Source organism: Mycteria americana, chromosome 25 (genome assembly GCF_035582795.1).
Source record: "Mycteria americana isolate JAX WOST 10 ecotype Jacksonville Zoo and Gardens chromosome 25, USCA_MyAme_1.0, whole genome shotgun sequence".
Classification (NCBI taxonomy): domain Eukaryota; kingdom Metazoa; phylum Chordata; class Aves; order Ciconiiformes; family Ciconiidae; genus Mycteria; species Mycteria americana.
Window position 1 is genome coordinate 814,211 of NC_134389.1, and position 26,535 is coordinate 840,745.

Sequence of the window (26,535 nt, forward strand, 5' to 3'; positions counted from 1 at the left end):
TTAATAGAAAAACATACTTTATTGCTTTTTAACAATGAAAAGATTCTTTACAACATATCACAGTTGAAGACAGATGTGTTTTTCCCACTTAAATTCACGTCACTGCTATAACTCCAGATTGGTCCACTCTTCCTGGGCTTACGTCCCCCATCCTCGCTCCCTCCCAGTCCCCGAGGCTGCAGGGCCATCAACGGCTCAGTCCCAGCCGTGAAGCACTTCCCCGGAGTCTCGGTGAAGTGTTTCCTGCTGGAAAACTGGCAGCAACACCAGCGCGAGCTGTGGCTGCCCAAGGATTCGTGTCTTAAATTTTAGGAGAGCTGGAAGAGAGCAGGAACAGCTGCTTCTCAGCAGCTCGGGCAGGTGAGGGCTTGGCTAACGGAGGAGATCGTCCTCCCACGGGGTGGCTGTAGCCCCTGGGACGTGGTAGAAGCAAAGCTCACAGCATCAGGTTTGGGCATCGCCCCCCACCGCAGCCGTCACACATGCGCCAGGTTACGTTTCTGTTCCGTGTCCATCTGCCGCTGTAATTTTCAAGTGAACGGGAGAACTCGAAGCCGCTGCGCTCGGCTTCGTAACGGTTACTATTAAACAACCACCGCTTGAGAAGAAACTTTACCCTCACAAAGGGAAAGTCAGCACCAGGCCTGCGGTCAAGAGGGATCCGGTGGGAGCACGGGTGGGCTCACAGCAGCCGCCCTCGGCACTCGATAGCCCCGCAGCAGCACAGCAGCTCTTTGCCTTCCACGCTGCCCACTTCGTAGTTGTAATCCCATGTCAGCTCCGTGCCGGCTCGTATCCTCCTGGGAAGTGAAAAGAAAAGCACAGGCTGGGAGAAGAGGCCATTCCAAAAAGGAGGATAAGCCGGACCTCCTGCTAGCAGGGAGCAACGCTTACATACGACCTCTCTGGGCAGGGCGGTGCAGGCCAGCTTCCCCTGGGGCAAGGGTGAAGCAGCCAGCGCAGCTGCCTTTGAGCTCCGCAGCGAGCAAAGGGACAAAGTTCCCCGATGAATCACTCCCGTGGGTCTTCAGAGGAGACGCCGCGCTCGCGGTGCCCGAGAGGCACGCGGCAGGATTCACCACCGCTGCCTGCAAGGTTTGTGACTCAAACAAGCTGGGCAGCCGGCTGCTCCGCGCTTCGCTCTCCCCTTTGGAAAGGTCTAGAACTGATGCAAATCGCACCAGAATCTCCAGCACAGAAGACGGGTCCTCACCCAACTCATCTCCAAGCTTCTCCCCGCTCAGGCTGGTGTGAAACTGGGGACAGCGGTTACCAGGAGGAGGAAACACCCAGCCCGCACTGGGAGTGCAGCCCCGGCCACGGAGCTGGGTCCAACCAAGCCCCGTGAACTGGCAGCCCTTCCCCAAGCGCGCCACGACTCACTTGCTCGCGAAGAAGGCGACCCAGGGGAAGCGGAGGTCGTGCGTGTCCACAAAGACGTTCTGCACGAAGAGGTTAGGACTGCAGCTATGCTGTACAGAGAGCGGAGACAAACACAGTGAGCAAGTTCCTGCGTCGGGAGGGATGCGAACCAGCCAGCAGTAAACACAAGCCTTTATAAACAAGCAGCATTCCCGATTTGTCCGCTGCATCCAGCGTAAGCCTGCTGAAACAGGACACACTCCCTCCCCTGCCTGCACAACCAGGGATGAGTCATTAGATCCGCCCTCGCAAAGGTAACGGTCGCTGGAAGGACTGACTTGGCCATCCTGCTTACCCCGCGTCACGGGGCCGGAGCAGCTGCCCCGTTTCACTCGGGAGGGTGGATCGTCCTCCTAGTCCCACTCTTTTCCCACTTTTTTTACTGTATTTATCTAGTCTTTATCACTAAAAGGACGGGTCACCCCAAATGTGTCCCTTTCCCTCCTCAGCTGCCAAGGGACGTTCCCCTTTCGTCCCCTGCCAAGGGCAGTGACTCACATTGAGGTACCGGCCCAGGTTCCCTTCCAGCTTGGCATCGATGATGTAACAGGACTCCTCTCCGTCGTAGAACTGGCGAGTGGTTCTGCGGACGGGCGCGCTCTCGCCCTTGTCGGCCGCTGCCATGTTGGTCGACTTGATGGCGATCCCGTGAGTGGATTTCAGGGCAAAGCCTCGGGTGGATTTCACCGCCACCTGCCTCTTAACAGGGCCTGCCGCAAGAGAAGAACGAACACCGCCGTGTTCTCTCTCCATCTTCCAGAAGAGGAACCCCACAGGAGTGCTGCTGGCCCAAGACGCTCTCCTCTTTCATGCAGGGGTAATAAACCCCTTCGGGATGCAGCTCAGATCTAAAATACCACCCTGGGATGGCTCCTGGGAAGCCGCCAGCTCTCCGCTCGACCCGGCAGACCCACCACAGTAAGTCTCACAGTTGCTTTTTCTTAGATATCCACAAATATCTGGTACTTGAGGGCTGGGTTTTGCAGTTACGTCTCAAACACCACGTGGGGAAGCTTCAGACCTCGGTCGTTAGACGTAGCTCAGAGGTGCTTGGAGCAGGACGCACCACGCTCACAGCTGCTACGTCCTCATCAGCCCTTCCTGGTGGTTTCTGGCCAAAATTTCTTGCTGTACCTCTGTACTTCCCGCACTCAGCCCTTGTTCCTCCCCCAGCAGCTGCCCTCACCTGACCCAGACGAGGGGTTTTTCTTGTCGTCCCCTTCCTCCTCCTCGGAGCCCGAGGAAATGGTCTGGATGTCGTCGCTGTCGTTGGTGGTGCCCTGGGCCTGCCCCGCCACCGCCTGCCCGTTCTCCCCCTCGCTGTCCGTGCTGCTCGACAGGGTCAGCACGTCCTGCAGAAAGGCATTAACAGCTCCCGAGCGCAGCCGGGGTCAGGGGATAGCATCGCTCCCTCGCTTTCCAAGCGACGGCCAGGGCTCCCTTTTTTCCCCGGTAGTGTTTTGCTCTCTTTTAGCAGAGGCCCTCTGTGCTCTAATAAACCCTTTGTGAGTGGATCACACAGGCAGACGCTGCGATCAGAGCTGGAACGGGACACAAACCCCCTCACAGGCCAATGTTTGAAACAGCAGCGGGGTTTCGGGGGGCTGGTTCGTCCTGCAGCACCCAGACTGCCAGAGACTCGTGAGCCTGCACCATTAGGTGCTCTGGGTTTTGCAAGGAAGGGAGAAGACCCTAAAAACCAAAGACCGTCCCCCAGGATGGCTTCCTAGACCCGAGCACTGGGTCCCTGGTGTGCTGGGTATGCGAACCAAGGTGCTACACCCCGTTATAACACGTGGCCCAAACGCCATGCTGTCCTTTGTTCTGGGGCTTTCAGAACCATGAAATACCCCACTGCCTGCAGAAAATCAACCCCCCTCCAGGAAATCACAACTACGAACCACAAGCCCTGCGCTGGTGCTCAACTGGGGATGAAAGTGGCATAGAAAGAACCCAAAGTAAGGTTCAAGGCCTTCATAAACCAGTCTGGAGTTGAGGCAGAGCCAGGCCCCCCCCCTTCCAGCCTACGTCTGAAGCCCAAAGGATCACGGCTTACATCTGTGGTGGGCTGCCGGGCGAGAGAATGCCGTCTGCTCTGCAGCAGGGCGGTCTTGCTCGTCGGCCTCCGGATCCCCTCCAGTTTGGGAGGGCTCGGGTTGTAGCCATACATCCTGCCCAAGTCGCTTAGCCTGTGGGGGGAGGACAAGAGCGGGTCACACTTGCATCTGTGGGGAGCCTGTCCGCGGGCCAGGCAGAGGCACAGCAGCTGAGGAAAGCCGAGAGCTGGACAAGACTGCCATCTCCAAGCGTTTAATTTGCCACTGCACATTGGGGCACAGCCCAAACCCTCCCAGCCTCTCAGTTCACTCTGGCAGTGGCATTAATAGAGTTAAGGGGCAGCCCTAGAGTCGCAGCAATTCATTCAGAACAATATTTGGAAATAAAAAGCAGGAAAACACAAATTAAGGAACCTTACCCAGGAATTTTGGTTGGATCTTCAGGTTCCTGCAGAGGGGAGAAGTAGTACAGAAGATTAAAATCTCTCCTTTTCGGAGCACTCTTCAGCCCTGCTGTGGAAATGCTCCCCGAACACCAGCCCGGGTGCGAGAAGCCAGCTGTCCCCACCGCACAGCGTGACACCCAGTCCAGGGGGTGCTCCAGAAGGGCCAAGTTACGACCCCAGATCTCCCACCCTCCACAGCCCACACAGTGGGTCTCTGAGTCCCCTCTCCAGAGCAGGGGGCGGACAGATACCACCACCACCTCCCTGTTGGCCCCAGCCCTGTCTGAACACTCTCCACCCCACCTCAGGTACCCGGGCAGGCGGTGGCTCCCTCTCTCAGAGCTGCACAAGCGTGTAGCACGCAGGGCAGGAGGGATGATCAGCTCATCTCATGCTGAGCGACTTCTTTGTAGCCTCTTGTGCCAGAATTTCCCCCAGGAAGGAGAAAGGCACCTCCCTACCCCAGCACAGTGGGCCAAGTAAGCAGGGCAAGGGGACAGACACCAAGCAGCACCTCAGTCCACCTGTGTGGGTGGAGAAGCCATTCGAGCCAGAGCACAGCTGAGGCACATCTCTGCGTCTCAGTTTCCTCACCCACGCTCCCAAGGCAGGGGGCAATACTCATCTCCCAGTCCCACAGCCCTCCCTTACATCTTTCTTCGATGCCTTTGACTCTCCGTCCACATCGCCCAGGGCAGAAGCGGAGGCTTTCTCTCTCTCACCAGGGAGCTCCGTTTTGCTGGCCTTGGCTTCGCCACCTTCGCTCATCTTGAAGGAGGAGGTGCTGTCGTTGTCCTGGAAGCCGTCAGACATGCTGTTGGAGCTCAACCACGAGGCCACTTTGTTCTTGGAGGTCTCCTCTGACACCGGCAGCTTACAGGAGGCAGCCACCGCCATCTCATCGTGGCTGATTTGCCGGGTGAGCCCTGAATCCTTGGAGGCTGTCTCCGACAGCCCGTTCTCCTTCTGGCCCCGGGTCTGCCGCCGCGTGGCATAGCTGCGCCATACCGAGCTGGTGCTGAAGTCCTCGTCCTTGCAGAAGTTGTCGTCAGAGCTGTCCTCGTTGGACTCTTCCTGCTCCTCAGTGCCTGTGTTTTCCTCCTCTTCGTCCTTGAGGTCCACCCCGCTGCTGTCAGAAGAGCATTTTGCATCGCTCTCGTAGCCCTCCTTGAAGTTCTCCACACTCTCAATATGATCCAGGTTTGCAAAATATTCGTCACCCATCTCTAACCCCTCTTTGTCAGCAAAGTCATCCGTGAGGATTTTCCCTGGGGGTGGGGAATAGAAAACTAAGCATGAGTTTTCCAGGGATGCTATTCCTAACCCATAATTTTATCCTCCCCAAAGGCTCATTGAGGAGCGAACAGGACTGACACCACCTTATTCCAAAGCCGGGCTGGGAAAGGACAACATATTACCCTGATTCTCGAGGTAAGGAAAATCTGAAGCACATGGCTGATCTAAAGTGGGCCCTTGCTAACATCCAGGCTTCCAGCACGGAGATCTCTAAACAGCAACTCAAAGAGGGTGACTGCTTTTTACTTGGAAGGGCTGGCGGTGAGGGTGGCAACATGAAGGGCAAGAAACCAGAGCACCAGAGCTCAGGCAATGCCCGTGGTTAGTTTCATTTCAGAGTTAACGCAACCACGCTGCGCAACTTCTGCATTTTATCGGTTTGTGTCAATGTCCCAGTGACTGGTTTGATGTAAACAGGAAGCAGGTATATGCTGATTCACCCTCAGCGTGCAGAAACAGCTCTGGGGATCCGAGCACTTCTCTTGACACTGGCACTGCAGCCACACTGGTTTCTGCAGCATCTTGTTTCCGAGTTGGGCAAGGGAGGGGCATCAATCAGGAAATCAAAGTGCCGCAAGTTCATCATCTAAGTGTTCGCTTTCCTGTCCCCTTCACACCCGTTCTGCTGGGTTTTGCACTTTGCGATAAACAAAGCCTAGATCTCAGGCCTGACACAACCAGACCTTTTCAAATGCTCATTCCTCCCCCCTTAACCAAAACAAAGCAGATTCGTATCTGAATGCATGTGACCACTGGGGAGAGCACTGGCTCAACAAAGGCTTTTCATTCACATCACCTGTTTCAAAACTAAGGCTTCTACCTGCTCCTTCAGCAGGGTGAGATCCTACCTGCGTAGATGCAGACAAAAGAGCCTTTAGCAATATCATCAAGGCAGCGAATGCCCCAGCCTTTGTTCTGCGTCTTGAATAACTGCAGTCGGACTTGGAGCCCGTGTTGGACCAAGCGATTGGTGCACATGTTAATGTTGCACTTGCACCTCTTGTTACACTCGTAAACTCTGAAAGAAAGGAGAACAGTGACATCTTCCCCGAGAAAGCCATATCCCAAGACTCGGTGGTGTACATTGTACAGTGTACAATGACGCAAAGGGACTTGCAGCAGCGACTTAAAGCTCGGCAGAGCAGGGAGAGTGTAGTTGCCAGGTACTGTGGTAATGCACAGAGATCCCGGACCACACATTAGCAGGTGAATCAAGAATAGAGGCAGGCTTTCAGGATGTGCATTTAGCTCTGGGAAATACTGCCTCTCTGATAGCGTCGGAGGCCAAGTTTCTGGGGCTGGTGTTTGTGAGGGAAGGAGAAGACGCGGCTCTACTCACCCTGTCGGGAGGCATTCTTCCAGCCTTTTGTGCTGGTATCCTGAATTGGGGTTGATCTGCCCACCTGGGGTGCAGCCAGTCGCTTGGACTGTCAGCTGGTGACAGGCACACTTCGATCTAGAGAGACACACAGAAAAACCCACCCGTGCCCCAGAGGTTAGTTTTACACACCGGTTTTGCAGGAAGGAAAAGAAATCACATCTTTCGCACGCGTATAGGCAGAAAGACGGGCACGCAGGGCTTGACCTGAAGTCAAACCTGTGACCCACCAGAGCTGCGTGGGCTCAAAGTCCAGAGCAGGTCCACCTTGGGTTGTTATCAGGGCAGGCAGCACAGTCCAGGTGCCGTCCCCCACCCTCCAGGCCCAGCAGCACACACGGAGTCACCTACTTGTCTCTGCAGCCGTCTTTGCAGTCGCAGCCCACGAGGAACTCCCAGCTAGTATTGATGTAAACCCCTTTGCCGGGGATGCGTTCTTTGCTGTAGGCCACCTGCGGAGGTGGGGTGTTATCGATCTCGTTGACACAGGACAACGGCACGTCCTCCCTGCCCTTGGTAATGTCTGCGATGTAGTAGTAGGGTTTGTAGGGCTGGAACTTGCGATCTACCAGCACATACGGGTCCAGGCAGAACATCTCCAGGAAAAGGAAGTCGCAGTCTGTCTCAAAAAGGTAGCGTTCGATCTCCTGCATGGTTCGCAGGCACAGCCCACATGGCGTCTTGTAGAGGACGTGGAAGCCCATCTTGCGGTTAACCCGTCGGCGGGCTGTCATCCGTCGAAAGTCGTAGAGCAGCGGGATGAGCAGGGGGTTCTTGCTGCGGTACTGATCGCTGCGGATGGGACGGACGCGGGACAGGCAGGTGTAGCTGCAGACGTGCGGCAGGTAGAAGAGTTTCTCCAGCGGGGCTCGGTACGAGGGCTCGTTGGGCACGCGGTCCATCATGCCATGGAAGGCCTGTGCTGTGCCGCCGCCTGCCTGGCCACTGGAGAGCAGGAAAAGGGATACATTGAGCAACCACGGCTTAAGGAAGAGCGGTGCTTTTTCCTCATTGCGGAAGGGATTTTAAGCACTTAATTCCTATCAAAGCAGCCGCTAGTTACACACTGGGACACCCCGTCGCCTTTGCTGCTTAGTCCAATTAGACACAAGCCCCAGCATCCCCTGGGGGCAAGGCTGGGCAGGGCCCAAAGGGAGTGTTACCAGCAGCAGGGAACACAAACCCCCCCCAAATCAGAACTAGGGAAGCAGAAACAAGCACAAGCTGGTTGTGGTCTCAGAACTGGGATCAACGGCTTCTGCGCTGTGGACTGATTGCCACAAAGTCACCACTGTGGAAAAGCCACCTGCAGATTTACATTAATAGCAGCTCCCCCCTGGCCCCAGAAAGCTTGTAGAAACAAGAGTCCTCGAAAAACAAGCAGGGTCGGAGGCTTTGGCCAGGGTTCCACTGGGTAAGTGCTGGTCAGAACTGATAAGAGACCCTCCAAGCTCAAGCCAACAACAGAACGTAACGAACAGTTGTCTGGGAGGGAGAACAAGGCAAGAGGAAGACAAATGCTCAGGACCGGACAAGCTGGCAAATAAAGGTGTCATTCCACAACAAAATAAACCTGCGCTAAACCAAACAAGCATCCCAAACTCTCACAAGGACGCAGGGATTTGTATTAAGTGCAAACAAGCTTTGCTTACCGATGCTGCTGGGACGCACCGGTCCTTCCCGCCGGAGGTGTATCACCTAGGACAGGCGAAGAAGGTGACGACTGCCCAGAGCCCACAGAGCCAGGACGGAAGGAAGTGCTTTTCTTGGCCACTTGCTTTCTCGACTGGGCCAGCTGACTGTCGGAGCATCTGCACGAGGGAAGAAGGGAGGCGATTTGCAAGACGCACGCACTCACACAACTGGTCGGATTTAGACAGACAGGGGCAGTCAAAATAACACTCCCCACAGTGGCCCATCCAAGAGAAACTGAGCAGTTTTTTTCCTAAGGAGTGTGAAAATCAGCTTATTTCTGACTACTTGTGCTACAGCGATCCCGCGACAACCCCAACCAAATGCCAGAGCTCAGCTACATTTAAAAATCACTTCTGACATACTGCTATTTATTTGGAAGTGAGGCATGGAGGTGAGAGGGAGCGTAACAAGGATGTCCGAGGCCTTCATTTCAGGAAGCCGGACAAAGCAGTACATGAAGAAACCCCTGCAACAGCAGAAACAAGAGTTTACAGAGGCTCGGTCAGTGCTACAGTACTGAGCAGTGGGAGGAACAAGAAGTACAGAGGAGTCTTTTGTCCGTACTGAGTAACAACATAAGATTGTACAAGGGAATGTAATAACATCACTGACGAAAGGGCTACGAGGGGCTCCCAAACACCTCTGCAGCCCAGTGAACAACATCGGGGAGGTGGGAGGCACCTGGAAGACACTAGCCCTCACACTCTGAGACAACAACAGCGGAGATTTTCAGTCCATTTATACCAATTAAACAGAAAAACACCCCAAACCAGCCACTGCTTTTCCCACAAGTGGAAGAACATAGTTATGTTATCAGGGCAGAAAGGGAGGAGACAGCGAGAGCAGGAGGGGGCGACTGTTTCTGCAAACTTCTGCCTTACAAGCAAGGTGTTAACACACATTTCAAAATTCAAGAGCAAGAGAAAAAAGCTTCTGTCAACAGGCTTTAAACAGTCAGAAATGGCTGACAGCAGCTCCCTGGCACCGTAGAAGAACTTGAAAGTGAGACTAGAGAGGGAAGAGAACCAGGCCTTCCTCAGAGTAAACAAAACACCAGAGTGAAAAAACTGTTCTCCCAGTTTTAATAATCTAAAACCAATGTGTTTTTAACCCAACAGTATCCTTTGGGACAGCGGGGACATGGATATAGTACGCTGCCTTCAGTCACTGTTAAAAAACAGTTGTCTTTAAGCAGTTCACTATTTAGCGGCAGGGCAGGGCAACGGCTGAGGTGTCTGCTTGTATTAGACCTGAAAACAAGATCCTAAAGTCAAAGCCTCGTGGGGAGAGGAAAGAAAACAAAAAAACAAAAAAAGAAAAAACTGTTTCTTGTAACCACTGCAAGGACTGTTAAATGGAAAAGGAGAGATTTGGCAGCCGACGAGACTGCAGGCTGGCTGATCGCCGCAGTTCAACTTTATCGTCTTCATGCCGTGTTATTGCATATCTTTCCTACACCCTCGACAGCTCAGGGTGCCCTAGAGTTAGGGCAACTGCCCCGCTCTTCCTCTGCTTGCAGGTGGGGCCCTAGACTGATGGTGGAGGAGCCAGCGTTGCATTTCTCATGCTGGAGCAGACCTCCTTCAGCATCTTGGTTAGGTAAGAGATGAGGAACAAGGCTATTATGGCTTCGATTCTCAAGTCTTGGTCAGAATGGCAGAGGAGGAGCATTTCCAAGTTAGCCCGCATATCCGGGGGCAGAATGGGTCATACCGCACTGGTGAAGCCCCTCCTGAGACCGGAGGCTGGGGCAGGCAGGGTTTCTTAGATGCTGCTACACCGAGAGAGCATCCGGTAAATAAAGATTCACTTGCTGCACAGGTTCCTTACAGCTGGGACATCTCCTTTCTCCCTTTTGCCCATGCAGCAAGGCACAGTCACAGCAAAAGACATGCTGGCAGGGGGCCAGGCGTCCATAAATTCGGATAGGAAATCCACAGCGGTGACAAAAATGAACCGGGACAGCATCTCTCTCCCCTAGAAAGTGACTGAAGTCCCAGGGCACAGGCTCAGATACCCTGGTGTTCTCCAACACGCTCCCTTCATCACAAGGCCGAGCTCCTCCTTCATCCAGGCCTCCTTCGGCACTAGCCTGCACCTCCGAGAACGTCCCGCTTGGGCCCCTGGCAGCAGGAGGCACGTGTGCGACTTGGCCGTGGCTGAGCTTTATCAGGTTTGGTCCGTGACCACCAAGACCAACCACTGATCCCGAGTTCTCAGTGCCTCGTAAGTCATTGAGGTCTGCGAGCAGGTCAGTCCAAGTGGAGGAATACAAGGCAGCCGGGGGCCAGTGCCTGGATCGTGACACGAGGGAGCAATTCAGATTTTCAGAAAAGAAGGAGCAAATGTTCTAGCTTGGAAATACATCAAGTGCGAAGCTTTAGCCCTGAGTAAGAACATGGCATTTGGCTCAGGGGGTGCCGGGCTGTCAGCTCTCCCACCCTCAATTACTCAATCCAGCAACCTTTATCTATAGTTTCCCCCAGAAGCATGACTAAAACCGATTTGTGTAACCAGGAAACAAGCCTAGTCATGGAGGAAACCTGCACCCGAGGATTCCTCTACACAGAAAGGGTGGTGCCTGAAAGAGCTTGAGCACAGGAGATGAAAGGCAAAGGAGGTAGTGGTGGAAGCAGAGAACTGACTCAAGTACTTACTCCATCTCAGCAGCCTGCGGAGAAACGGACCGTGCAGCCAGCGAGGCTGCCTGCATTTGCTCTAAAGGTTTGTACTGGGTACCAGCTCCCGTCAAATCTTGCGTATATTGTACCACGGGCCCTTTGCTCCTGACAGCACCTGGTGGGGAAGGGAAAAAAGCAAAGTATCAACAAGAAAAGTCGCTACCATCAACCAAAGTTTGTTGCACTAGCCACAAAATATTGATTTAGTTCCCGAAGGCAACCAAAACAGAGACAGTTGCAATTAACACCAGGTCATTGGCTGAGCTCTGAGTTACAGCCAGTCACCCCAAACAGATTCTGGCCACTTCACATATCTGCAGTCTGGTTTTGCGGCATCTTTGTGCCAGGAGAAAAAGCCCACTGTAAATCTTAAATCGCCAGGAGTTCTGCTAACAAAACCCCACCAAAACCAAAACAATCCACCCGCCCGTGCCAACCCACAATGCGTTCATTCAGATTCCAGGATACAAATTAAAGAAAAAGATGCCACATACCAACATTGGGACGAGTCCTTGCTTGTCCACTTTGCTTCTTTTCTTGGGTGGAGGCTGTGGAAGTTTTCATGCTGAACATGGGCTCGAGGCGTGTGGAACCCCGGTAAATCCACTCACAGCGTTTGTCATCCTGCAGCAAGGAGAAGGCAACACTCACAGCACCTACGGCGAGAGCTTCCAGAGGTACAATACAGGCCTGGGAGACAGCAGCGTGCTTTTACGGTGAGCAGAATCGAATGGAAAGGAGGCAAAGCATTGACCTGAAGACTCGTGAAAGACCATGCAGCCAAGAGAGGACAAAGGCAATAATTCATCATACCTGGGGGAACACTGAATACAAACCAAATCTAGAAAGAGGCCCAATACCAAGACCCCAAACTTCGAATTCCGTTCTGTTCTTAGCCCAACAAGTGACTAACGAGGCACTGTTGGAGAAACCAGGCTCCCTCAGGAGACAAGCTAACTCCTCAGCACAAAGCGAATCTGCTCTAGGACAGGGAGGTTAAATTTGCAGGTGCACGATCTCTTCCCCAGCCCCGGTGGCTATGCAGTTATCTAGACAGGAAGGGAGCCAAGTGGGCACAGACACCACGTCTGCTTGCTTTCTGCAATTTGTAGAATTTGAGCAAGCAGAATATCGCAGCTTCTGCTCAGTTTCTCTCCTGCTTCTCAAACCAGCACTTGTATTTGGACAGAAGACATGGCTAGGTGTTTACATCAAGAAAGGAACCAGGACAGAATACCTGCAGATGATGAATTTTGTTTCTTGGTCATCTACCACTTTAAAGTTTCACAGGCAAAATGCTTTAAAAGGCTTCTGAAGCTTTTGTCATGCAAATGAAAGAGTCTCACCTTCACATCAATGCACAGTACAAACTGGCGGTCTACCTACTAAGCAAAACACCTGCTTGCTGCAGGACCCTGTCTGACATCAGCAAGGAAACTGGACTTGATCAGCCCAACAGAGTCAGCCGCCCCCGACGCAAATTTAAGCCCATCTTCCCCCTCTAATGGCAGAAGGGAAATTGCCCTACCAGGAAAAGGATTTTGACCAGACTGCCATCCACTTCTTCCACTCTGGATTTCCACCAGGTCCCTTCCCACTCTGTTTTGATCAGTTGGCCATTCTTCAGCAGCACCATGGGACGGTTGGGGTAGGCCGTGATGTACTCCTCAATGAAATCACGACAGGAAACATCCTCTATGTCTTCCCAGGTCTTTTTCACTGTTCAGAAAGGGATGGACGGGAGAAAGGGAAGAGGAGGAAAGACTCTTACAAGAGAGTCTTTAATTCTTTCTTAAAGAGATCCTAGATGGATTTTTACATAAGAACAATCAAGGAGCAATCCCGAGTGGCCGGGTGTTTGGTGGTAGGGCATCCAGCCACGTTAACACACCCAGAGTGCACACTCACTCTGCCGGTAATAAACCACTATTTCCTCCAGCTTCACATGCAAACATCTACAGGCACAGCACCGGAGGGGACAGGCAGTCTGTCCCCTGTCTTTCGAGCCCAGGCTCTTCCATATACCCAAAGGCTCTCCCTACAATTTCAGTGTTAGGACACAGGAGGGGCAGAGATCACTCACGTGGCCTGCAGATTGGGTACAGCTCCCACTCCTTGACATATGAAGCGTAGCCGTCATCAAAGAAGATCAGGAACCTGGAGAACAGCAGAGAGAACAAGCGTTGGAAGAATTAGAAATGCAGCTGAATGAAATGCAGCTCCACATCACCTAACGAAAGTGGAGCACCCCTCCTGTTTCTCCCACCAGTCCCAAATCAGATATGGTGGATGAGGACAGAATGAAGTGATCGTTTCTGCCAGGAGATGACGAGCTTTACAGTACTGCCACTTCCCTTGGCTGTTTCAGAACAGCTCTCCCCCAGCCCCGAGCTATCCCTGCGCTCCCAAAGCCAAAACAGAGGCTGCCCAAAGGCTTCCCAGCAGCATAGCACAGCCAGGCCCTCTTCCCTCAGCTCCAGATTCCCTCTGTGCCTCGGCCACAGGAGGTAAAGAAATAGAAAAGCCAGTTTAGTTGCTCCTAATCTCTGCAAGAAAAGATATTTTTGGAGCCTTTGGGACAGAGCAGCAGCAGAGGCTGCACACCATGACTTGAACAGCACCACAGGGAGAGAGCTGGGGACACCTCCAGGGCTCCACCTGCAGACAGGAGCCGAGCACGAGAGAGTCCCCAGGGCCCGCGGGGGCCCGGGAGCTCGGAGGGGGATACCCACAAGGCTGGATACGGCACCCGCTGAGCGCCGCCTGCCTCTGAATAACAACTTCAGGATATGGAGCCCTATACAGGTTGCATTACGAGAGATCAGCATTACAGCTAGCCTAGCCAGGAGGAGTAAATTTGCAATATGACTAATAAATGCAGTTCATTTTCAGTTATTAAACACGTATCAGATAGAACTTGACGCAATTAGGCATTTAGGGCAGATCCACATTTGAAACAAACAGGGCGATTATATCCTTTATGAATCTTCTCAGAAAGACCACAAGCCTAAACCACAACATCAAAGAAGCCCTGTCCCTTATTTACACGCGACTGAAAAGGCTGCTTTAGACCTGCTGTTTCTTCTCCTTAAGTGCTTTGGCAACACTGCCGGCACTAAATGCTTCTAGGGCTCATATTTCCCAACGCCATGGTTTATGCCTTGAGCAGTACAGACTTACATTTGTGTGATAATTTGAATGAATTACCAGATATAATTTCTGACTCGGAGCCATGAGTAATAGAATGGAAGCTCCGCCCAGAGCTTTCAGAGATAAGACAGACGGAAGAAACAACATTCAGAGCTACGTCCCCAGAAAGGGCAGAAAAGAATTTAGCTCCCACAATAGCAAATATACAATATACACCTTTTTTCTTTTATTTCCTAAAAAACAAAACAAAGAAACAACAACAACAAAAAAGAGAGAGCGAGCGGTACATGACTGTGGAGGAGAATTAATACCTGTCTTTATTCTTCACGTTTGGGGTTTCAGCCACAATGCCAGCATACAGCCAAACCTGATTCCCATCTTTGTATTTTGCCACAACCCTGCTGCCAACGTAGTGTTTCTCAGGTGAAGGGTGATAGTCATAAGCAATGTGATTGCCAGAAAGCAAACTCTTGCCTTTATTATCAAATTTCACTTTGTACTTCTTTCCAGCACCTGAAAGACATTTCAATACGGCCAGATAAACAAAAGCCAAGTGATTTCAGACAAGTCCAACACCATATACCATTCTGATCCAAGTTCAGAACTTATTTGAAAGTTCAGAACTTATTCAGAACTTATTCTGAAACTTTCAGAAATCAATTTGGAACGTAAAATATTATAGTGGAGATGTGTTGCTTTCACAACTCGTTCCAGGTGGCACTAGGTGCTCTGACACAGGAGGGGACCTGCTCCCAGCCTGGTCAACATTACCCACCCAAAGCTTACTGAAAGCCACGAGCACCCAGTCACAGCAGCAAGCACGGGACGTACCGACTGTCTGGATTGCAATCAGAGTCCCTTTGTGCCACGTTTTGGTTCTCTTCTTGCCCAGGATCCTCATGCCAACGTGCAGATCACCGTCATTGCTGAGATCGCTCCCAGCCGCTGCAGGGCCAACGGGCTGGAGAGTGCCAGGAGTTTCCTGAGGGGTCTGTGCATCTACCCGCGGAACAACACCAGAAGGTAAGTTAGGAATTGCCCGCAGACTCCCTCTCTTATGTATGCAATTGGTAAAACATCTGTCGGACCTGAGACAGGAGGCGTCTTGCTTTCCTTTACCTCAGTCAGCCTAACTGCCTCATGGAGTAATCAGCAAATGAGGTTTAAACATCACGAAAAAGCTTTCATGTTATGGAAACTGCAACACTTGTATTTGCTTTTGGAAAGGGCTTAAAGAAAAATAGGAATTTGGAAGCAATATATCCTCATGGGTCTTTCCAGCAGGGAAAAAGAATAGTTATTTTCTTTTCCAGAAAGAAAACCAACAGGTGTGAGATGCAGACGGGAGCAGGTTTAGGGCACGCACGGGTGCCAGCCCACGTCCGTCAGCCCCAGGAAGCTCTCACGCGCTGACCTTTTTGTGCATCCTGGGCATTTGTTTTCCTGTTCACGGCATCCATAAATTTCTGAACATCCTGGGCGGACTTTCTCATTGCAGCCATGGCTTCCCGCAGCTGAAGGGAAGGAAAGAGAAAGAAAATATGAAGAACCTTTCCTTTTTTGCACCAAATACAATGCTGTCCTAGGTGTTCCAGCAAAACCCCACTGCAGAAGTACACTAGAGTCAGGTCTTTTCCAACTCACCAGAGTCTGATCCTTTGCGATTCTGGGACTACTGTTGCCTGCATTTAAAGAGAAAATAAGGGGTTTAAAGCATCTTGGGGAGGAAAGAATCCACCTAGTTAAGCCACCTGGCTCCTAGTTAAGCCACCAAAAGAAGAGGGAACAGAGAAGAGCATCCATTCAAAAGCCTCCTCTGTCCCTGTCAAGAAATCCACTCAAGCAAGGCTTTTACTAAGCCACCCTTTCTAGACGCACAAGATGCCGCACAGGCAGCTTCCCTGCAGAGGCAGCATTTGATGGGGACAACAATCAGGCAGATGGGAAAAGGAAAAGTCCCAGTTTGGGACTCCAGGAACCACGGGATAGTTACGGGCCCCAGCAGACCTTGCAAGCCGTGATGTTCCTCACGAGCTAATGGCATTTCCTACCTGATCCTCTCCTGCTTACGGACCAGTGTGGCTTATGGCCAACTTTATGATATCCTTATTCTCATTCCCACCCTCCTCCAGGACACACTCAGATCTCCATCCCTCCTCTCGGTACCATGTGGCGCAATGAGATACTGAACTGTGCTTCCAGCCCGAATCGATACTCATGACATCATCGTCATCCTCATCTGGGATCTCAATCACTTCCATGGGCTTGGCAGCCAAGTCCTCGTCCTCGGAACTGCTCTCACGGTACTGGAGGCCCAGCTTGGAGTACAGATCCTTCACCAATATCTCGCATTTATCAATGGCTCTGGGGAAAAAGAGAATGGCAGAGACAGTAAGAGACAAGGTGAGCCCAGCTGTGCGTCCCACAATGCTGCAGAAAGAAATAGGAACCGACCGCTGGGGAGCTGCTAATTAAATACAACTATGGTGAGGTGAGGGAGGAGTATTCACACGAAGGATTTAAAGCCACAGGGGAATAATTTTAATTATCCCTCAACAACCACACGCAAACGAACCGATGCAGAATCACAGTGCCAGCCTATAGCAAAGGGAAACGGGCAGCGCTCAAGACATCAGACTAGCCACCCGATCACCCCCTCCTCTGCTCTGAGCCCCAATTCTGACACATGGCTGCGATTCCAAGCGCACCCACCTCGAAGCGTCATCAAAGAGCCGGTCAACGCGAGCGACCTCTTCTTCCTTCTGTTTCACACACTTCTCCAGCTCCTCCAGTTGTTGCTTCCTCTGCTTCACGCACTCAAACTTCTCCAGCTCTTTGTCGATGATATCCTGGAGCTCCTCCATGGAGATTCCCAGCGCTTCCATCACTTCTTGCTGCAGCTCTTTGATCTCCTGGGAATCCATTTCTGCTGTACCTGACACCACAAAGAGGTGAGAAAAGGCCGATGAAACCCTACTGCCGTAGCACATCCTCTGAGGCACAGCGCTCACAAGAGCGTAAGCTCCATTTTTTGAAAGCTAGACAGGAAGAAAATGTTATATATGTTGTTAAGAGAACATCACAGGGAGCCAAAAATAACCAAAGTGCAAGCAAACAGTGGAGCCAGAGGCTCCCAGGACAACCAGGGATTCCTGACATCTCCTCCGATCTCTGCACAGACTCTCCAAACCCGCTGAACACTGGAGCCTTCTGCTTCGCCACCTCAGAGCCCTCTCCTCCGCAAAACCTGCGGAGCAGTTCCCAACCCTCTCCCTCGCCCGGGAGGAGAACCACGCAGATGCCTCTCCCAATCCATCCCACAGCTTCACCGTCACGCAGCAGCCCACAGGAGCCCCTACCCTCCCCTGCCTGTGGTGTTTAAGGAACATTCTAGCATCCAGCCCCAAGGGTGGCCCCAGCAGTTTCCTCTGTCCAGGCCTGCAGCCCCCGCGTCTCCTTTTGAGCTGGGCCTGGTGATAACCCAACCGGTCTCCATTATTTTCAAGTCTGCCCCCCTGTCAGCAGCACTCAGACACCTTCCTCCTTCTCGCAGCGCTCCCCACTCTCACCTCTCCCTTCAGTCTCCGCGTCTGTATCTAAGCACACCATCGTCTCCAGCCCCCCCCCACCTCCTGCTCCTCCATCAACCCAGCCCCACACTCCCTCCTCTCTCCCATCACCCCGCTCCAGCCCCATCCAGCTCCCCCTGCCCACATTTCTCTCCCAGCTGCCCCCAGGCCACCCCCAGCCACGACCCCACACGCTTTCCTCCAGCCCTAAGAACGCAAAGGCAGCCCACGGCCCCCAGCACCTCCCAGACGCGCCCCTATCCCCCAAAGAGCCCCTGTCAGCCCCGCGCCCCAACACGTCCCAGCCGCGCCTCCTTCACCCCTCCTCCCCCTCACACCCAGGCCTCTGCCCAACAGCCCCCACTGCACCCCAAACCCCATTCCTCCCCCACAGCACCCCACCCCAGTGCCGCCACAGCCCCCCTGCAACCCCAAGCCCCCATCAACCCCTCAGCCTCCAGTCCCCCCCTCCCGATGCCCTTACGCTCTCTCTTACACCCTATAGTTTGCTTATATTTGCAAGCTTCCATCAACCCCTCGGCCTGTTAAAGTCCCTGCCCCACAGCCCCCCCACCTGCACCTCAAAACCCCCACACCTCCCGCGCGGGGAGCTCCTCACACTCCCTTCTCACCCCAAGCATCCCTCCAAAGCCCCCACCCCAATTCCCCCCGCCCCACAGCCCCCTCCTCGCCTCAGTGTCGTCCCCCCCCAGGCCCCCACACCTCCCTGCCCGATTCCTCCTGCCCCACAGCACCCTCCTGCCCGCCACACAGTCCCCCAACACCTCCCACCCCACGATCCCCTGCCCCACAGCCCCCTCTGCGCCCCCCACAGCCCCCCCAATTCCCCCTGCCCCACAGCCCCCCTCATCCCCGCTGTCCCCCCACAACCCCCAGCCCCCCTCACTCCAATTCCCCTGCCCCGCAGCCCCCCTCGGGCAGGCCGCACTCACCGAGGCCCCGAGGCCCGGGGCCCGCCGCGACCCCGGTTGTTGGGGAGAAAGAGGAGAAAGGAGGGGAGGGGGGGTGGTGGCCTCCAAACCGGAAGCTGCTCGACGTCACTTCCGGTAACAGCAGCCCCCGAGGAACCCAATTCTCCCCTGCAGGCCGGCACGGAGGCCAAAGGCGCGGCACTGCGCATGCGCGAGGGGCGGGCCGCCACCGCCAGGCTGCGGGGGTTGGCCAGAGCGCATGCGCGGAGGGGAGGAGCCAGGGGCTCTTAAAGGGGCAGCGCCCCGGGAAAGGCGCAGTGCTGCCACCTCCAGGAGGCGGTTGGAAGGGCCGGAGGGGCCCTGAGGAGCCAGGCAGACCCTGAGGGGCCGGGTAGGCCCGGGGGGTGCTGGGGGCCCAGAGGTGGTGGGGTGTCCGGGGAGGATGGGTGGGCCTTGGGGGTGCTGGTGGCTCTGAGGTGATGGGGCCTGGGTGGGCCCTGGGGGTGCTGGGGGGTGAGGAGAGCTCTGAGGGAGCTGGGGGGGCCCTGGGGCGCTGGGGGACAATGCGGGGCCCTGGGGAGCTCTGAGGGAGCTGGGGGGTCCCTGGGGCGCTGGGGGACGATGGGGGGCCCTGGGGAGCTCTGAGGGAACTGGGGGACCCTGGGGGGTGATAGGGAGCTCTAGGGGTGCTGGGGAGCAATGGGGAGCTCTGAGGGTTCTGGGGGGCCCTGGGGGGTGATAGGGAGCTCTAAGGCTGCTGGGGAGCAATGGGGAGCTCTGAGGGTGCTGGGGGGGCCCTCAGGTGCTGGGGGGTGATGGGGAGCTCTGCAGGTCCTGGGGCCCCCACAGTGCTGGAGGGCCCTGGGGTGCTGGGTGGTCCTGGGAGGACTGGGGGCCCTGGGGTGCTGGGGGTTGTTGGAGGGCCCTGGGGTGCCCTGGAGCACCCTCTGGTGAGGGAGGGCTGTGGGCCGTGCTGGGGGACTGTGGTCCCTGGGGGTGCCGGGGGTCCCCGGGGCCAGCTCGCCCCGGCTCAGTTGATCTGCTCCTCTTCCCAGGTGGAGGTAGGGATGGCGCTGTAGGGATCCACGATGAGCTTGGCGCACCGCACCATCATGGCCAGGAGGAAGAGGCACATGAGCACCACGAAGGCCATGGCAAAGCCCTTGTCCACGTCGACTGCCGGTGGCCCCGTGGCGTTCTCCATGCGGGTGGCCCTCAGGTGCGTGGCCCCAGGCGCCCGGCTGCCAGTGACATCCCTGCGGGGCAGAGACGGGGGGGGAGTCACAGGGGCTGAGCGGGTTGCAGCGCAGGGGAAGTACCAGGGGGGTGTCAAAAGGAGCCCGAACGGGGAAATCGTGGCCTTGAGACTCCTCTGCTCCTTGTCGTGGCTGTCGGTTGCAGTCTGGGGGACACCCAGTGTCTTCCCATCCTTCTCCCAGGCACCCTCGCCCCAGGGATCTTCATCGTCTCACCCTGCCACCCCTTCCAGCTTCCCTTTCCTGCCCAGCCTCCTCATTTCCCAGGAAAAAGCAGGTTAAAATATCCCCATTAAGGTGTTTTTTTTTTTCTCAGGCAGCACGACCCCGCGCTCCTCGCTGTGTGAGGTGCAACGAACGCAGCAGGGCTTGGCCGACCCCCAGCAAAACGGACGCTGGCTGGGGTTAGAAGCAGGACAGGAGGAAAAACCGCCGGTAAGCAAATGGGGTGGAAAAGGAGGGTTTTCTCCATGCTGAAGAGAGACATTTGTAGCAGCGGACGAATAATTAGATTTGTACAAGGCTGGAGGAGAGGTGGAGGCTTGTTGAGTGGCGCCAGGAGAGCCACGTGGACCGAGCTGTGCGTATATAGGCGTATATACATATATATATATTTTTTAATGTGTTGATAAAGCTGACATATGCTCCAGGAGCAGATGTCCGCAGCCCTAACTACACCAAGGACGGCAGATAAATCATCAGGACCAAGTCCTGCGGCGCCCAGAGATTGCGGGAAGCCCCCGGGTCTCAGCCCCGTCCCGCGTGTGCGCCGACGGGGGCAGCTCCTTACCTCCCTACGGACAGACGGACGCTGTGCCCCTCTCCCTGCCCCGCTGTCCCCGGCTCCCGTCCCCGGCTGTGGGTGCCTGCCGTCACCCGGGCTTCATGAATACTGCAGGAATGCGGTGGCATCGCCTTTCAGACGCTCCCAGTAACGGGGAGAAACAATCCGGAGGATTAAATTCTCACCCGCTATTTCCAGCAGCCCCTTGGCCCAGCGGGCGAAGGCTCCGGGGTCCCTTCGTGGGTCTTGCAGGGCCCGGCGGGGGCACAGGGTGAATCGGGGTGCGTTGAGGAGGATTTATCCCCAAAGTACAGCGGGAGCCAGGTCCTCCTCAGCCTGCGAGATCGTTTCGAGCTGGTCATTGGCTCATTTCAGACCAAACCAGGGAAAATTCTTTGAAACCGTGACGCTTTGGGCTTTGAACTGAGCCACCCGTTCGGCTCTTGCGAAACAGCCTTGCCCCAAAACGGTTTAAATCCCACAGAAATCCCCCGGCTCCCTCGGGTTTCTTTATTTTTTTTCTCCCCAAGAGGAAGAAGGATCACCTTGAGAAAGAGGATTGGTTCACGGCGAAGCTTTGCCACCCTGCGAGTGCCCCCGGGCTGGCGCGGGGTGTTTTTTTTTCCGGTGATTTTTCGGCAAAGGCTGAGTTTTGGGGCCCTGCCGGTGCCCAGGGGGAGCGGAAGGGGGGATAAGGGGGACGCTGCGTCCGGGGTTGCCCATCCCGGGGTGCCTGGCAGGACCCCGGGACGCAGCGGCGGCCCCACGCCCCACCTTGGCCCCCCTGTGATCACGGGGTGGCTGGGGGCGAGACCTGCGACCCGCCGTCAGCCCTGATCAGAGCTTAATCCCAGTCCTGCCCCAAACTCAGTCCCAGTCTCAAACTGAATCCCAACCTCAATCCCTGCCCTAACCCTAATCCCAGTCTCAATCCTAATCCCAGTGCCAATCTCTGCCCCCACCTCAATCCCCGTCCCAACCCTAATCCCAGTCCCTGCCCCAAACTCAATCCCTGTCTCAACCCTAATCCCAATCCCAGTCTCAACCCTAATCCCAGTCCCTGCCCCAAACTCAATCCCTGTCTCAACCCTAATCCCAATCCCAGTCTTAACCCTAATTCCAGTCTCAATCCCTGCCCCAACCCTAATCCCTGTCCCAGTCTCAACCCTAGTCCCTGCCCCTGACTCAGTCCCAGTCCCAACCCTAATCCCAGTCTCTGCCCCTGACTCAGTCCCAGTCCCAACCCTAATCCCAGTCCCTGCCCCAAACTCAATCCCTGTCTCAACCCTAATCCCAATCCCAGTCCCAGACTCAATCCCAGTCTCAACCCTAATCCCAGTCCCAATCCCTGCCCCAACCCTAATCCCAGTCCCAGTCCCAACCCTAATCCCAGGCTCAATCCTAATCCCAGTGCCAATCTCTGCCCCCACCTCAATCCCCGTCCTAACCCTAATCCCAGTCCCTGCCCCAAACTCAATCCCTGTCTCAACCCTAATCCCAATCCCAGTCCCAGACTCAATCCCTGTCTCAACCCTAATCCCAATCCCAGTCCCAGACTCAATCCCAGTCTCAACCCTAATCCCAGTCCCAATCCCTGCCCCAACCCTAATCCCAGTCCCTACCCCAAACTCAGTCCCAGTCCCAACCCTAATCCCAGTCTCAATCCTAATCCCAGTGCCAATCTTTGCCCCCACCTCAATCCCCATCCCAACCCTAATCCCAGTCCCTGCCCCAAACTCAATTCCTGTCTCAACCCTAATCCCAATCCCAGTCTCAACCCTAATCCCAGTCCCTGCCCCAAACTCAATCCCAGTCTCAATCCTAATCCCAATCCCAGTCTTAACCCTAATTCCAGTCTCAATCCCTGCCCCAACCCTAATCCCTGTCCCAGTCTCAACCCTAGTCCCTGCCCCTGACTCACTCCCAGTCCCAACCCTAATCCCAGTTCCTGCCCCAAACTCACTCCCAGTCCCAACCCTAATCTCAATCCCAGTCCCAGACTCAATCCCAGTCCCAATCCCAGTCCCAGCAGGGATCCTGCCCGCCGACAAAAAAAATCCAACACGTGACGTCACCCAACCCGACCTTTAACCCGCCCCACGCGCGCATCCCTCCCCACACACCCCCTCGTAGCCACGCCCCCTCCAGGGACCCGCCCCCTCCCGTGGTAGGGGCGGGGCATGGCCGCGCGCACCCGCCCCTGCTGGCTGTGCCGTCGGGCGCGCTCTCCCCGCCCCCCGCCCCCGGCTGGACCAGTAGGAGCGCAGTACCTCGTCCCCGCCCCGCCCCTCCCGGCGGGCAGGTTAGGCTGCGCGGCAGCGCGGAGGGTTTTCCTGTGCCGCCATCTTGGCAGTGGCGGTGAGGAGGGAGGCGGGGGGCGGCTGCTGGCCCGCACCGGCCATGGCAGCTACCGCCGCCAACCCGGGTGAGCGGGGGCGACTGGGCCGGGCGGGCTGCGGAGGGCGCGGGGAGCCGCCTGGCCTACGGCGGTCCTGGGGAGGGCTGAGAGGGCGCTGGGGGGTCGGGCCTGGGGGGTCGGGCTGGGGCGTCCCGGGGGTCCGAGGGGGCCCTGGGCCGGGCAGGGGGCTGCTGAGGGCCGCTGAGGAGCCGTTGAGGGAGGCAGCGCTCGGTGGAGGGAGGGTGGGTCGGGGCAGTTGGGCTGGTGGTGCCGTTAGTAGGGGCTGGGCTGGGCCAAAGGGCCCGTGGGGGAGGCCCGGGCCGGACCGTAGGAGTTTTGGGGCGGGTGGAAGGTGTCACCCGGGGCTGGAGGCTTTCGAGGAGCTGGGTTAATGGGCTTGGAGGCTTGGTCGGGGGAGGAGCGTCGGGGGAGCCGAGGGGTGTTATCGGGAGGCTGGAGGGCTTGGGGCTGAGCTGAGAGGGCTGGGTCAGGAGGGGCCTGTGGATGGGCTGGGGGACACCCATGAGAAGAAACGAGGGAGCCAGCGTGGGGAAAGGGTGCTGAGGGACCCGGCTTGGGGTGCTCTGGGAGGGTTTGGAGAGCCAGCGTGGTTGTCAGACGGCAGAAACTTTTAAAGGAGGCACTTCATTGAGTGGCAGGCTGTTTTGGAAAGAAGGCAAGCTGGAGGTGGAGAAGGAAATGGTGTGTGAGCTTGTTATGTTGGGGAGGAAGACGTTCGTGCTCCTCTCTCCTCCCTGAGCTCCGGCGGTTGGCGTGGGCCCTGCCCGTGCCCGGCCTGGTGTACCTGGTGCTGGGGTCTGGTTTCCATCATCGCCCTCCTGGGAGGGAGCAAGCGCCCGTGGGGCTCGCTTGCGTTTATTGTCCTTAGTGGTTTATGTTTGTTTTAGACCCTTTTTTTTTTTTGCTGTATGCTTCATTGAGGTTTTCTTAATTAGCAACAAGCAAAATCTTGACGTGCTGTTTTGAAAAGGATTTTTACAAATCTCCTCTCCACCTCTCTTTAAACTCCTGAGCTGAATAGCTGGTGCATAACCAAGGGTGTGAGCGCCTGTCAGCAGAAAGCAGAATATTCTTTCAACTTTTGCTCCCTCAGGTTGACAGGCGAGGGGTGACTCCCTGTTTGGAGGAAGCTGGAAGTTGGTAATGTCTGATGCTTGCCAAATAAAGTCGAATCTTTTGGGCTTTATGAGATTTCTGGCTAAATTGCTCTGAAATTAGTATGTATCTGGAATAATCCAGTGTCTGTGAAGCTGTAATGGATTTACAACGTGGTGACTGAGATCAGAATTTGAGCGTCTGTGTTTTTTTGGGTTTCTTTTTTTTTGGCTTGTGGTTTCTGACTATTTTTGCTTGTGGCTTGAGGCTGACGAGGTCTTGGGTTGTATGACATGTTCAGGTTTATCGAGGACTGTTCAATGTAACTTCTAAAGGATGATTTTTTTTTCCGTTCTAACGATATAGGAAGCTTTTGTGGCTTTAAATATTGAGAAAACATGTTGGGTCATTTCTCTGTGGTGATTCTGAGGCAAGGGTGCAGAACTGGTGTCTGGAAATACGTGGTTGTGGTTTCACATAATCTGAAATTCTTCAGCAATCAGAAGTTAGAGATGGCATGTTAGAAAAAACAAGAATTCCTGATTCAGCTTAGCAAAAATATATCAGAAGTGGAAACTGTCAAAGCTGTGATCCCGTCCTGCAGCAAAATATGCTTTTTGCTCACAGCAATATCCCATGAAACAGTGAGATTATTCCAAGTAGTAAAATCTTAGCCATGTGTATTGGTGGTGGTGTGGGCTTGGTCAGGAAGTTCACTACTTCTCCTGCCAGCATAGTGCTAGATCAAGGTTTCACAGTTTGGCAGACAAAGGATGCGTCGCTAAATGTAAAGCAAAAAAAAATGCTGCTGTTTGGGGTAAGAATGGAAAATGTATGTTATGAGCCAGCTCTGTAAGAACCCAGCGAATGAGAAAGGAAGATACTCGTGGCTTTCAACTGTTCGTGTGTAGTAAAGTGTTTATGTAAGCGTAGTCTTTGGAGTTGCATGATATTTTGCATAATAGGAAAGTTTTAAACAAATTCTCAAGGAAAAGAGAGAGAACTTTCAACATCTGTGTTTAATATTTATAACTACGGGCAGACTGACTGACCAATACTAGCTTGGCCCTTTTAAACTGAGGGGGGGAAAATACTTACAGCCTGCATAAGCATTATATACATAGAGATTATTAGTAAAATAAATTACTTGTGAAAATTGTTCTTTAGAAGCTGGGTCCTCTCTTTCTTGATGTTGAAAAACGGACTGCAGGGCTCCAGTGCATACTGGATAATGCCCCCAAATATGCTGAATGTCCTTGCAGTTTAAGCAGGGCAAGCTGGCCACAAAAATAAGTTGGAACTTATTTTAAGTGTTCAAAACCAGCAGCTTGTGCCTGGTGTCGTGCCATCCTGGGCCTTCTAGCCTTCCTCAAAATGCTACATGGGCAAAGCGAGTCACCTCGGAAACCTCTGAGAGAGGTGGATAAAGCACTTCTCCCTTTTCAGATAAACTTACTGAAAAATACATCTGCAAAACCTTTCTGCTCCCTCATCTTTCCAAGGGTGAGGTGAGCAACCGCACAGTTTACTGGTCTTGTTTAACTGAAAAAGATTCAAATTGTGAAGAGTGCTAGATTGAAAGCTTTCAGTTGTGCCAATTTAAGCAAGTTTTATGTTGTTAAAATCTCCTGGTTAGGAGTGAAAAGCAAATAGCATCCACTAACCAGGAGGAAATATGAGGAGGGATTAAAAACAGTGGCTCGCCTTACTTGCATGACTTTACGGGTTTTAATATTAACTTGGATTATTAGGGCACTTTTAGTCCTGGCTGGATAAATATATGATTGATCAGGTTCACTTCAAACATTTACTTTTATGGATGCACAACTTCAAACACTTGAAAATGGAAGATGGGTTCTTTTCTATGTGTTTTGAGTTAATTTCTGTAATGCTTCTTGGAGAAGGTTCCCATGGGGATGAAAGCGCTGAGCTGGCATTGCATGGGAAGTTCAAACAATCTAAAAAACCCCCACCTACTTAAAAAATAAATCTCTTTAATGTACCTGAGACACAGAAATTGAGACACTTTGTAAATACAAAGCCACGCGCGCTGTTTAGACCAAAGCTTTATAGTTGTGAGCGAAATGCAAGTATTTGTTATAGTAGTATGCTGGTTTGTCTTAGCAGCTGTTATCTGCTCACAAACCTGCTCTAAACTTCCTTGGCTTTTTGGGGAGCTCACTAATGGTTAAGTTTAAACTGAATCTCGCTAAGCTAAAATGTGCTGGCTGATACTGAGCCTGGTGAACAGCCATATGCTGAAACTCTCTGCAGCAGGAACATTTTTGCTGTGCTTTGTACAGTGCCTGGCTGTAGTAGACTAAGTGGTACAATAAAAATGCATTTGAGAGCTAC

General features: G+C 54.0%; 2 protein-coding genes across 13 annotated transcripts in view; one reads left to right on the forward strand and one right to left on the reverse strand.

Annotated features, from left to right (window-relative positions):
* Positions 1–377: 377 nt before the first annotated feature.
* SETDB1 (SET domain bifurcated histone lysine methyltransferase 1) lies at positions 378–18,800 on the reverse strand. Of its 4 annotated transcripts, none has more exons than XM_075525241.1 (22): positions 18,648–18,800; positions 16,838–17,060; positions 16,317–16,489; positions 15,770–15,807; positions 15,540–15,639; positions 14,957–15,124; positions 14,437–14,638; positions 13,059–13,132; positions 12,504–12,694; positions 11,470–11,599; positions 10,952–11,090; positions 8,252–8,410; positions 6,951–7,544; positions 6,561–6,677; positions 6,070–6,239; positions 4,577–5,193; positions 3,899–3,927; positions 3,479–3,611; positions 2,609–2,774; positions 1,921–2,132; positions 1,384–1,472; positions 378–800 (listed from the first exon to the last, which is right to left on the reverse strand). In XM_075525241.1, exons 2-22 carry the CDS (start codon positions 17,047–17,049, stop codon positions 683–685), a joined length of 3,831 nt encoding a protein of 1,276 aa, XP_075381356.1. In that variant the 5' UTR covers positions 17,050–17,060; positions 18,648–18,800; the 3' UTR covers positions 378–682. The 4 variants fall into 4 exon arrangements, 3 of the variants coding, with proteins under 3 accessions (XP_075381356.1, XP_075381355.1, XP_075381357.1); XM_075525240.1 differs by having other exon boundaries at positions 16,838–17,163; positions 18,648–18,690; XR_012778815.1 differs by lacking the exons at positions 378–800; positions 1,384–1,472; positions 1,921–2,132; ... (6 more) ...; positions 6,951–7,544; positions 8,252–8,410 and adding exons at positions 8,417–8,760; positions 8,859–10,588 and having other exon boundaries at positions 16,838–17,163; positions 18,648–18,694.
* An 88-nt stretch (positions 18,801–18,888) lies between these two features.
* ARNT (aryl hydrocarbon receptor nuclear translocator) overlaps positions 18,889–26,535 on the forward strand; it is a 31,887-nt gene continuing 24,240 nt past the window's right edge. For 8 of the 9 annotated variants that reach the window (XM_075525243.1, XM_075525244.1, XM_075525249.1 and 5 more), the window contains exon 1: positions 22,955–23,091. In XM_075525243.1, the coding sequence (XP_075381358.1) occupies positions 23,067–23,091 (25 nt within the window). In that variant the 5' untranslated portion in view covers positions 22,955–23,066. Of the gene's footprint in view, positions 19,018–19,681; positions 19,846–20,198; positions 20,318–22,954; positions 23,092–26,535 lie in introns of those variants that run through there. The other variant, XM_075525245.1, reaches the window with a different exon arrangement.

Bases quoted from the DNA above. Each gene is read 5' to 3' on its own strand.
- SETDB1 (XM_075525240.1), bottom strand. From the start codon at position 17,115: ATGTGCTACGGCAGTAGGGTTTCATCGGCCTTTTCTCACCTCTTTGTG. The intron at 15,125-15,539 runs GTCAGCGCGTGA...TTCCGCGGGTAG, and splicing joins TGCCCAGGATGCACAAAAAG to ATGCACAGACCCCTCAGGAA. The intron at 8,411-10,951 runs GTAAGTACTTGA...TCCCTCGTGCAG, and splicing joins CCGCAGGCTGCTGAGATGGA to ATGCTCCGACAGTCAGCTGG.